Raw genomic sequence first — 13,153 nt, forward strand, 5'->3', positions numbered from 1 at the left:
CATAATTTCTGAATCCTGACTGGAACCCTTAAGAGCAATTCAGGGAAGTTATTTAGTACAAAGACAGCAGTCAGAGTAATATATGAAAACGCCTTCCTAAATAACAGCAACTTTTGTACATCTCAAAGTAAAAGGCACAAGAATTATCCATGTAGTTTTAAAACTGGATTTCAAATGCTATATGGGATTGCTGTTTGCTCAGTTCCTTCAAGCTGCTCGCTAGTTCTGCCGTGCAGTCTTTGTCTAAATTGCTGTTACAGAAACATGCCATCTAATCAGAAGTGGAAATAACCTCAGTGCTTCTCTCCCTGAACCCCCGCTCTCTTAGAAATGTGTATAGGTTTTGACACGGACAGTGTGAACCCGCTGTGTTTTAACATTTAATTCCTTTCCTGAACTTATTTCCTTTTGAAAAATACTGCTAGGTCYCTTAAATAACAAGGTTCATGTTGTCAGATTTTGTTCCCTACTAACATGAAATGCTTCTTCCCACTGTACCTAGGAGAGAATGTGGATGGTAAATTGCAATCCTCAAGACAACAGATGCCAAAGGACCGATCAAAAGATTATGAAATAATAATTCCCCACCTTCTGAATGGAGAACAGTGGAGACCAATAAATGGCATTTATTCAAAGGTTAGTCTTCATTTTGCCTATTATTTTATTCTAAAGTATATAACAATTGGAAGGCTATAGGGGAAAGTAAATGATTGCACTACATCATAGCTATTATAAGTACGCTCTTTATATTTTAGTAGAGGGTCTGCTGTCTAAAATTGTTACTTACCTAATTTATGAAAAATGAATGAGGTCTTTGGTTAAAATTAATACTTATTTTATTGTAAAGTGGCATTCTTATTTCTGATGATAGAAATGGAAGCTTAAAGTGAAATAATATTTTCGGTGAGGTTAACATATGTTGCTTGAGATTGTAATTTATCAAACAAATCTGCCTGTTATATTTGCCTTTCCATCAGTTTGGGGGCTGTTTTGCTGTGGTCTGGTACAAATTCTCTGACAGCAAGAACTTTAAGGAAAGTTTTTGTTCAACATAAACCCTTGCATTTTATGGAGCCTGTAAACAGGGAGATGGCACCTAAAGCACCATCCCAAGTATTGTGAGCGGTTCACAGAGGGAATTGCTAGGGAGTCACAGTTTACACTCTGCTTTCCCTTCCCCTAACAAGGGGATCATTTACTACTGGCTCTGACTAACCATAAATTGCTTTCCCTCATTTACAAATTTTCCTTCCTTTTTTTTTCCTTTCCATTTCCCTTTTCCTTTTTTCCTTTTTCCCTTTTTTTTTTTTTTTTTGCTCCCCCCTCAGGCATTGGCTGGTGGTATGGTAGCTGACAAGAAGGAAAAAAGGGATGTTTTCTATCTCCTTGGTCTCTTGCTTGAGTATGGGAGGCACATTGCCTGTGCCTTTTATTATTATCAAAGATGTCATGAGAATCTCTTACCTAACCTTTATAACCCCTCTTTTTTAATCCAGTTTTATTCCAGATTACTTTTTAATATTGTTCTTTTAATTGTCAGTATAAGGAGATAACAGTTAAACTTTAAAACCGTTAAAAAAACATAAACATTAGAACATTTTTCTTTACTACAGTTGAAGTTTTTAATGGAGAAATCCTTCTTAACTACTGCCACTGTTTGAGGGATTCACTTTTGAATCATGCTCATGATTGACAGAGGTAGATGTGAAAAGAGATTTTAAAACAATGCATCTGACTTCTAAAAAATCTTGTCTAGATTAAAATTTTGCTTCCTTTTTTTCACCCTAAATGAGAAAGGCCAGTCATAGTTTTGACTCTCTGCAGTGATGAAAGGGATATCATTGTGGATATATAATAACATATCTTAGCGAGATAACACAGATGGCTTGGTCCGAGATGTATGTGCAATTCTATTTTTAGATCATTTAATTAGAAACAGACATTCTCCTCATAGGATTCTTTTAGCTACTCACTGTAGCTTTCTGAAAGAGTTACAACAGAGTATCTTTATGTGAGTAATGATAATATGATTTATATCATTAATTTGTTTCCCAGAATTGCTTTCTGGTTAAGATGAACATTAGAGAAGATTTGTGGTTTGGTAGAAAGATCCACATGCTGTATCAGCACTTTTTTTCTTTGAATACTTCTTTTCCATGGAAACTGTTATAAATTAAATACATAAAAGTGCAGATCAGGCTGTGGGAAGAACAACAGCGTTAAACTGTTAGAAGAGAAGAGTAATGAATAACTTGTCACATAAATATTGATCAAAAGCAGGAAAGTTAAATACTGTTGTATTCGATAGTTAAATAGGACCTATTGTTCTTCAACTCATTTCTAAGTGTTCCTCCATTTTATTCCATTTTTAATGCAGTAAAAAAGTATGAAGCACTCTGTACTTGTAACCAGGGTTATTCTTGCAATAGAATATATAGAAAAATAAATAGTGCAGTGGATATAAAAATGCCAAAGTATTAAAGTTATTTTTTGTATAGATAATTGCATTGCAATGAAAGCCCTCATTCTGCAATCCTGTGATCGTAAATACTCTTGCTTAACAATTAGCCCCTGAGGAACCATGCTAATCATTTAGTACAGCATACCCTTTCTTCCTCGTCTTAAGGACAAAACCGTTCTCTTATTTACCCCAGGAGTCGCTGCAATAATCTGTTGGAATATCTCATTCAGAATCTGCCATGAATGATTATTACGCTAATGACTCTCTTGCTGAGGGCCATCCATGCAGTACGTCTTGCAGAACAGAAGCAAAAATGCCTAGTCTTGTTTCTGCTGAAACTAGTCACGTGAACACACAATCCTGCTCACCAGCAGGATTAGAAGCACATCTAAAAATATTGTAAAGTTACTTAGCTGTAACCTAGTTTTATTTTAAATACAATTAGGGTACACTTTTTCAAGGACATGTAATCATATAGGTATGTCCAAGCATTGTTGAGCATGATGGGTTCAAAGAGTGGTAGGAAAAATCCAATTTTAAAATCAGACGTAACCAAATTATATCTAAAGAATCTTGGTCTTCCAAGTATGAATGTAGTATTTTGCTTCTGGAGAGAAAACCTATCATTTACTGGGCAGATAGTTTTTTTTTTTTTTTTAACTTCAAGCTGAAGTTGAAAGACTGGAACCAGGATTTTATCATGGTAGTGTTAGTTTAGAAATGCTACTGCCTCTTTCTAGTTTGAAGAGATGCATATACTCATTCAAACACCTTTTCTATGTTGATGTACGTTTAAAATATAGGGTAGGTATACTGGACACAAGTTGCTATGRAAATATGGTGGTTTTTGCAACTGTACAATGCTATTTATCTAGTTAATGGTTGTTAACTGTTCTCCTGGCATCTTTTGTTAAATTCAGAAAGTTTAGATAATTTCCAGTTGGAATATTTTAATGGTGTCCAGTTACATTCCTTTGCTAGCTGGGTATAGTATTCTGTTGCCAATCTTGCACATGCTGCTAAAATTAATGTCTACTATTTTGAGTTTGCAGTTGTTGCTAGTCAGGGCTATTCATGAGTAACTGTATTTGTGGGTGTGTGACCACCAAATCGGGACCCCAAACTATTGTGCAGTGTTGCTGAGTGCTTTCAAACAATAGCTGTCCCTATTCTGTGCAGATGTGACTTCTGTCTTTGCTGAAATTTTGTGTGCGTTATAGAATGTGTTGATAGGCCGTTATACTTAATGCTTAGTTCCAATTCCCTTTCCAATTCTCTCTTTCATTTGTTCATAACTTTGCATTTTGTGTCAACCTTTTCCCAGTGCCTGGCATAAACCCAAAAGGGTTGGGTTCTATTTTTCTTAATTTTTGTAAGGTTTGAACCAAATTGTTTCATTTTTATATTATTCAAGTGTAGGAAAAAGACTCTTTCCCCTACTTGTTCCCAGCTGAATATTTTTCTTCAAACTTGGCTTGAGACTTAAAAATCAAGCCAAGTTTGATGAGAGTTGGGTAAGTGATGTTTTAGTACACAGAACACTTTAGGGAAGATTTTTAGAGGACCATCTGTTTGGCTTCAGCTTTTATCCTCACACCCTGCTAGGGACACACACTGGTTAATGTGTGCCAGATCACTGCATCACAGGAACTGTAGAAGGTCAGGTAATGTTGGTTGTGTTAGACCGGAGCCTGAAGCATGTGTCTTCTCCTTGAGAGAAAAGTGCTGGACAAGAAGCGTTTCCTGTAGGCATTGAGGGGTGCTTGGCTCGACTTGTATGTTTAAAAAGTCGTGGCTGTGGGGAAATGCTGTTTGCCAGGCAACAAGATGCCATCGAGGGCAGAACTGAAATAGCCTGTGATGCTGTGGGTGCTCCCAATGTAGAATTACCCTTTGCTGACATTCATTCTTTTAGAGTGATATACTTATCAATGAACTTGGATTTGTCTCCTGTAACCAGGATTTAGTCCAGGTCTTATAATGCATTAAGTTTCTGGGAAACTGAGGGCATTTTTTGCATATATGATGTGTTCAATTCCATTATGCAGATAAACATAGAGTCCTCAGGTCATCCTAAATGAGCGCAGATCTTTTCAGTTTTGTGACATCTATTACTCAAACGCAGGCTCTTTCTCTGTTGTTAGTTATGTAGCATTTGTAATGCCATTGATGGCACCTGCAAGTACTGAAATAGGTTCAAAGGGTTGATTTACAGAAGTGTATTGTAGAATTTAGTCCTCTGAAGTTTATAAAAATATACGTGCAAGTTACATTCAATTCTTCTTACTGGGTTACTCTTTGCATCTTTTAGTGCTTATGCACATATTTCTGTAATTCTGATCTTCAAATCCTTCAGAATGGAATATTAGACTTCTCCATACGTATGTGTGTGCTCCAGATGGGCTACGATTGCCACTCGTGAAGACATACCTGAGGTAGATACTGAATGAGGTGTAGCCAGGCAGTATGGAGCTGAACGTGGCTTCAGAGGAGCCACATGAAAAGCTGGAAAGCACTTAGATGCTTTAGGTTGCTTTGAGTTTGCAAGTTGCCAGTCCAGGTTGCCTTCAATGATGCAAAGAAAATTTTTTATTGATACTAAATTTAGATTGTGTGTAGAGGATAGAGAGTATGTTTTACTGCAGAACTCCTTAAAAATAGTTGGCTATGAGAAGCTAGATGTGTGCAATATACCTGTTAACAGATTAGACACCTCCTCCACTTGTTTTCCAGTAAGTCTTACCTGATTTTTTTTTTAAAGGGAGTGCTGCTGATCTCAATAAATAAAAAGTATACTAGAAAAGCAACTTCACGCCAAATTGCAGAGAGTTAGACCTCACATTAGGTGGAGGATGCTCTGTGGCTTTCCATGCACCAGGACTATCTGATCTGTTGCTATTGGAGTAACACAYAAGAGAAGGAAGAGAGAGGTAGAAAGATGCTCAAAAAGTGGTGGGCAAAAGATGGGAAGAATTGCAGAGGGTTGCCTACTGAAAAACAACTATGACTCCAATTCTGATGACTCTTAAATCCAAATATAGCAGAAATTCATTTCCYCTTGGGGGAAAAAAATGGATTCAAACACCATCAGAACTGCCTCACCAAATATAAACTTTCAAGGCCAAATTCTGAGCTAGTGTAAATCAGTTTCATTCCTTTGCCTGGGCTATTATAAATCAGATTTGCAAATCAAAATCTTAAAAGTGTTTTTAAAAAAGGAGAAAAGAAAGATGAAAAGATAGAGTGCCTTTTCTTATAGAAACACTTTTTTTTTCTTGCTGTTATGTTATACTTGAATATAAACTCCAGCTATGAAATGCAAAGATAAAGATGAAGGCCAGCTATAAATATATACTTAGACCGTATTTCTTCTATTTTTTAACTGTACAGTTGTCACAGCTCAGAAGATTCTGCATGTAAAGTGGCAGAATATTACCATTTTCTGCTGCTTAGCATGCATTGCATCTCACTGAGCTTGCAAAAAAGTAGGTTTTGCATTTCTGCCTGCCTCATTCATAAAGGATTGTATTATGGATTATGTTCATAAACAAACATCAGAGTTTTCATTATCCGTGTGTCATTTTGGACACTGATTAATCGAATCTCACTATGAAATTCTCCACTATCTGTAGAAGGATCATGTCCTCTGACAGTTGTTAGTTATCTTTACGATTCTCCAGATTTATCAAATGTATTGAATGTTACACAGCTTCTTCTTGCCTTCTTGGGTTTTCTTTGTGCTTTTCTTGTAAAGGGCCTAGTCTGACACATACTGAGGGATTTTTGCTATTGAAACAAAGTGGTTAAAGGGAATAAGAAATAACTCTGAATTAGTTAAAAAGTCACAGGAGTTATGCTGGAGATTTGAGAACTTACACTTGTTAGAAGCTGCCCAGCCTGCKGTGTTATGGATGAGCCTCACTCATTTGATCCCATCTTCATGCTCTTGCGTTAACTTCATTTCTCTTGCAAACTAGCAAGAGTAACACAGCACCTCTGTCCTGGTCATCGATCCTACGTGCTAGTTACGGCTATCAGAGTAATGGCATGTGCACCAGCTTCAGTATTCTTATGAAGTTACTGGTGCATCCATTAGAAAGGCCCCAATTTAACGGGATCACTGCGTGGTTTGCCGTTGCACCTCTCTGCTGCATGTTTCAGTGTTCTCGCGTGACCCTACATACCAGGGCTTGATGCATTGACTACAAAGTGAGGTGCCTGCCGTATCAGATAATTAATTTAGTGCTTGGTCTTTTCAAGAGCAAACCCATTCGAGTTTATTTTATAGCTGGCATAGCCTTCGTGCAAGTGATAATTATTTATATTCACTTCAACAGAGCCTCCTGCTGTTCCTTTTCATTTGAAATAATTGCCAAAGTTTAGACCTCTAGACAATTGTATTAAGGGGAATCATACAGTGCTGCTTAAGTCTTTGAAGACTGAGAGGACAGTTTTCATAGCTTTTTTTACATAGTTGTTTTACATATCTAGGAGAGAGAGAGGCATAAAGAGAATTTATAGTCCTCTCCTTATTTTTATGACTCATGAGCATCAAATATAAGATGCAGAGCTGTGCATGCTGCTAAGCCTGTGTCATCAGCTGGGAATGCAGCTTGGCACAGATAGCCTCAGTGGTGTGGGAAACAAACTGTATTAATCCTTGATAAAATTCCATGGGAGATCTATTCCTCAAGCGTCTGATTACCAAACTGGTAGTCATTAATTTAATAACCTAGTAAACAATCTGTTATTTCTCTTGCTTTTTATTATGGGTATACCCCTGCCTTGTAGGGCCACTGTGAGGACTAATTTGTTCAAATATGCTTTAATACTTAATAAATTCTTCTGAATTTATTTAATTCAGGAATAGCATAATTTTTGCACGGAAGCTATTGCGAAGGAAATGCTGAGATTCTCCCTAACTCTGCAGCTGTTCTCATGGTGCAGCCAGCCACAGGAGGGTCAGTCCGACTTAGACAGAGTCTTCAGCCATGTAGAAACAGTGAAGTGGCTCTTGTGCCATGCGTGTCTGATCTGGTTGTGTGTGGGGGGTGCGCAGGGACAGGGAGTGTGTCAGCTCTGCTAGTTCTCAGCGGCAGGTTGAGGACGGTGCTGTAAGGGGAACAGGCCCACAGCTGTGTTGTTCTGAGCCGCAGGGCTGGGGGGGGGATTGAGCGAGCCTCTGGAAGAGTGATGAAAGAGGGAGCCAAGGCTTCGGATGTAGATTAACTCTCTAACTAACCTAAGCGGGTCAGTGCTAGGCTTAGGTGGAATCAGTCTGGAGTAAAGGATGTTGTCTGCATATTTCATAACCCTGGGTAGGTATATTCATCCGTTTGCAATTAACAACRCATCTGTTGGGGAACAAAAGAAGAAAAGCTCTTGTTATTCCCTCTCCCCCTCAAAAAAATACCCAGAAAACAAACAAACCCTCAAACCCTACTCCTACTGCTTTTTAAGTTTGCATTTGAAAATTCAAGCAAATATCCTGTTTAATGTTGGAAAATGTCTTTCTTTTGTGTCTAGCCTGGGAACCCTTTCGGCAGTGCAATTCTCAATGACTTTGGAGCAGCTGCCTGGGCAAAAAAACTTCTTAGAACAGCCACAGTTGAGTTGTGTATTTATGGGGGAAAAATACACACACACACAGACAGACACACACAGACACACTCTTGAAGTCTTTTCTTTTTGAACAGCGGGGCACGTCCCAAGGAGATTATATTCCATTTGTTTCATTGCCTAGCTGTTTTAGAGAGGATGTGATGATACCAATGTTTAACCAAACAATCACTCTGATGATTGAACTCACCTATGAAATTTGTAAAAAAGTGCTGTTCAGTTGTATCCTGGTTCTAGCAACTAGTTGGATCTCACACAGGAGCTTGACACACAGGCTTGGTAAGTTCCTGGAGTCTGAGACCACCAATAAAAAGTTTGTGTTGGTGATTGAGTAGGGGAAATTCTTTTCTTTGTCTGTACTGAATCAGTGCCCTAGTTTCAAGTAGATATAGTAGTGTTCATTTCCTGCCTAAAATGCTTGGGCATACTGGGAAGTGTTAAGCAATTGGGATTCATCCCAGAAAATGGTACATTTCATTTTTAGTTTAAGCGATACAGTGTGTTAAGTTTGTAAAGTTTTGTGGGATAGTTTAAGCACAATATGAATAGCAGATATTACTGAGCGAGATTGCTGCTTCAATAAACGGAAAATGTAGGGCTTTATGTTAACCATCCATCACCCCCTGCCTCCCTTAGCGTTTTGGAGCCCTCCGTAGGGTGAAATTCCCTTTCATAAGTTTGTACCACGCTGAGCTGTTGGGAGGAATTTTGTCATACTTGGCCAGTCAAGTTCGCCAGTGATATAATAGTCTTGGGCGAGTTGTGTCTCCGCGCTGCCTTACCACCCTGCTCGAGTCTGCCAGCRATTGTGTGTGATGGTACTCTGCAGAAGCGCTTTGTTACTTCTGCTGCCTTTGACCCACCAGCTATGAGGTAGTGTCTCAGACTTAGGCTTTAGGAATCTGTTAATGTGTTCCTCTCTTAGGTGATGTAGCTGAAGCGATGTTCTTTAACGGGGGTTTTCAGACGGGTATTTAAAAAAACAAATAAATCATACTTTCCATAATAAAATGGAAAAAATATTTTGATCTCGATGTTGCAGTTAGTGCTAGTAACCCTTTAACATCATATTCAAATCCAAAACTAAGTTCTTGCAATTACGCTTCATTATAGTGGGTTGGTAAAATACTTGTACTGAGGCATTTTCATATTGAATTAATTTAGTTTATACTTGGCTGTTTCATGTCTCTTGCAACAGATCTTGTGAGCGTAAGGTATGAATTTCAGTGCTGGAATAAAATAATACTTTACTTTCCAGCTATGAACACGTGATCAATCTCTTACAGGCAAAAGGAGAATCTCCCTTGTTCTTATTCTTATCGTGCTTGCCTTGAATAAAGCTGAATACATTATAGTTCCTACAGCAGACTCTCTCCTGCCATATGCTTATGGTATACTGAGAGGGTTCGGCTCCTGAAAGACGCTGTACGAATGGTTGCTGGTAACAGCAGAAGGTTGGACTTGAGGCCTGGGCGAGGCTTAAAATCCTTTGAGCAGGGTAGAAATTAAGAGTAGTTAGTGTATTCTGTGATGAAGACCCTTATCTCAGGAAGCTGTAGTAAATTGAATTGTGCTCAAAGTATGTATATTTTAGGGATGAAGAGGTAAATTTAACTGGTAGCTCCAATGAGTCCTGTTGCTATATGCCTGATGCCTTTGTTGAATTATAATTCAACTTGAATATGATTAACTCAAGCCCTGAGTGATTTACCTCCTCTGTAGTAATACTCCTCATTTCTCAGAAGCATAACAAAAAAATCATAGAGGTTATATGCAATTGAAAACTTGATAAGAAAAATATAATTAGGGTTGATAATAAGCCTTTTTAAATGCAGTTGTAATATCTTGACAATAAAAGGATTTTAAAGTGTTGGTATTTTTCTAGAAATAAAATGACTTCCAAAAAATCTGCCAATTATTTTAGAAAAGCTCATATGGATGAGGCAGAAATGATCAGTATCATTTTGATATGGTAGAAGAAAATTTGTATTCAATTTCTATCTTGGGGAAATTGTGTGTCCTTTTAGTGCAAGAGACTTTTTTCCCTCAAGGACGCAGTTTTAAAATATAATTGAACTTTTGAGGCTTAATTTAACAAAACTATTGCAAATTATGGTATTGTAGACACAGTGGAGTAATGAAGGTTAGTGAGATTAAGGACAAAATGCATTTGGTGATATTCTATGATGCCTTTTTTTGTGGAGGTCTTAGAGGGTGCGTGTGTTGCCAGAGTCTGCAGGCATTTTATTGGACCTGAAATCATCCAAGCCCTTCTCCTCCAAAAAAGTGCTTGTGATATTTCTGGTCAGCGTAATCCAAATCTGCTAGTGCTAATAGCTGCGTGGAAGTATGCGCTTGCTCACTGTACTACGGCATCCGCACAGTCGCTGGAGCTTTGGCAGGGCACTCAATCCTCTGTCCAAACTAAAATGCATTAAGCTCCGCTTGGATCTTCACCTGTGACTTTGCGATTGCCCTTTCATCCTTTACGCTAAGTCCCCGAATGCCGACACGAAGAGCACTGATTCCTCTTGAGTTCAAATCGCACTCAAGAAATTAGCTGCTCCTTGGTTTGGCCCTCAATCCTTTGCCCTTAATGTATCTTCTGCCTTAGGATCATCTTTATTTTCCTTTTGCTGCACGAGCTTGTTTCCTAGCCCTGTTATGACCATCTCCCGCTGTCAGGAGCTGCTGGGCAGTGTCTGGACAGAATTAACCTCCTCGTTCGCTCCTTCTCTCCCCACTTGACCGTATTCTTTGCAGATTGCTTGAACGAGCCTGCAGAAGTTAGGCAGCTGCTTAATTAAAATGGGCTTTTCAGGGTGAACCTGCCAAACCCTTCCTAGCCACACGTCATCATCTGGAGCGATTTGCTTCCCTCAGAGGTGGCAGCATTTTACATTGCATGTTTAAGTGAAGCCCGTGCATAACTTTAATATTCAGGGGAACTGTACATATTCATTACCTGAGGCCACTTAAACAAGCACAGGAACTAATCTTTTAAGTCAAAACTGCTGCCTAGCAAGGGGAGGGTCAGATCTTCATTTAGATGCCTAATTTTTTCTCGCTGGTGGATGTTATTTTCTGGTGCACTTCATTTGTGCGAATGTTGAAGATGGCAGGCTCCTTTGGGCAGCGATCTCGGATGAAATCTTATACTGGTGTCTCTCAGATGACATTATTTACTTTAGCTTCAGCCATTCCATCATCTTTCCCTAGATGTTTTTGCATTAAGTACATCTTGTACTGAAAAAGAAACAGTGCTGAAGAAGCTCTGCTTCAAATTTTGGCAAGTGACAATGAGACAAAAATTCTTAGATCTGTTAATCTAAGCAGCCATCGTATCCCTGCCCCTGAAAAGGACCGTTTCCTTGGCAGATGCTGAATCTGCCTTTTGCAAAGGAGAGAAGAGGTTCTGGAAATGAATCTGTTGCAGGAAAAGCCAGCAAGAGGAGCTGTGTAATTTCGTCCTCAAAGCTGCTTCTAGAGTGTTACTGTTTTAATATTGCACACTGCCTTCTGCTTACACTGACATGGCCAGCGTGCATTTTCAGCAACAGTAGAAAAAGTGGGATTTCTAAATCACGTATCTCCACCAGAAAGGGCCTTTCTCTTGGTTGCAACAGACAGAAACATTGTTTAAAGCAGACTTTTTTTGGCATTTACTGGCATTACTAAGAAGGAGTTGGCAAGGAAAGCTGGCAGAAAGAGATGAGTTGGATATGCTTTAAAGATTTTTTTTTCCTATAAAATGAATATCCAGAAGCTGTGTAAATGTATTTTCTTTAGTTTAAAAAAGTACATGGAAAGACAACATATACATATTTTTGACTGAAATAGTATCTAAGCTGCCTGTGCCCTCCAAATTCTATTCCCTCAATTAAAAAGAAAAAAAACGAAAAGGCAAAACAAAACAACACCTCAGGAAATCCCTAGAATGTTTATTTGGGAACAGACCAGCCTGTTGYAGTCGTTAGCTTGCAAAGGTATTTCTGCTATAGTGAGAGGGCAAAGTGAATTTTAACCTTTTATTGCCAAGAAACAGCATGTTTGTTAGTGAGTAGCTATTGAGACATTGTGGCATGGCAATTACAGGGAATAAGCAAAAAGCATGTGTAAAAATAAATAAACAAAAACTATATCCCTTAGAGAGAAATTAAAATCAATTTAAATACCTGTAATTAAATATAAAATACTGTGTTTCATACTTGCCTGAATATCTGCTTATTACTTTTAACACTTCTGATTGTAAAAGCCTTTAGTTGCAACAAAAAGATATTTCAAAATGTTGACTACTTCCATTTCTCATTGTGAGTTTAACTGCAGAACTGTTTACAGCCACGGTATGTTGATTATAAAGAAGGATGAATATTGCCGGAATGGTTTGAACAGTGATTTGGGTAAACCCTCCATACAAAAGCGGCTGTTTGCCAGSATCCCAATAGGAGGATGAGGGGAAAGGAAAATGCTACCCTGTGGAAACGAAGTATCGAGCGGCTACGAACAGGGCAAGTGGCGGAGGGGGAGTTTTCAAAGACACAGTAGGAACTTTTGTTTGTTTGTTTACGACAGCAACCAAAATTCCTTGCTTTGTACAGCAAAAATCTCCCCTCTTATTGTTCTGCCTCTTTTTCCATCTATAAAATGGGAATGAAGTTTAATTCAAGGCATGTAACATGAGTATAATTTTTCTAATGGGCTTTTGAAATTAAAATTGTTATTTGTATTCGTAYCATCATGCTATACGACTTTTAGGCAGGCAGGACTTTGCTGTTCTGGGGGAAAGAGGGATGGCTTCCATGTGCAGATTAATGATGCATGTGTTGTCAGAACAAGGGGACAAATATTTCCAGGATTTTGGTTCACAAAGAATTTAGTAAGAGGAGTGTTCGTAAAGTTGAGTACAAGGATTTTCACTAGTAATCTTGGAGGCAATTTAAGAGGAGTTGTAAGTATATGAAGACCATTAGTTGAAAATTTTAGAGTGTATGATGAGCCACATAAATCAGTCCAAGTTCCCTTTAGCAACATCACGTTTCTTTGAAGGAAATAACATTGTTGAGAAAAATACTG

General features: G+C 38.4%; 1 protein-coding gene across 2 annotated transcripts in view; it reads left to right on the forward strand.

The window, feature by feature from the left end:
• The first annotated feature begins 506 nt into the window (after positions 1-506).
• ADAM12 (ADAM metallopeptidase domain 12) overlaps positions 507-13,153 on the forward strand; it is a 180,807-nt gene continuing 168,160 nt past the window's right edge. For both annotated transcript variants that reach the window (XM_026065683.1, XM_026065684.1), the window contains exon 1: positions 507-636. In XM_026065683.1, the coding sequence (XP_025921468.1) occupies positions 544-636 (93 nt within the window). In that variant the 5' untranslated portion in view covers positions 507-543. The remainder of the gene's footprint in view (positions 637-13,153) is intronic.

This window comes from Apteryx rowi, unplaced genomic scaffold, assembly GCF_003343035.1.
Source record: "Apteryx rowi isolate R43461 unplaced genomic scaffold, aptRow1 scaffold_23, whole genome shotgun sequence".
NCBI lineage: Eukaryota > Metazoa > Chordata > Aves > Apterygiformes > Apterygidae > Apteryx > Apteryx rowi.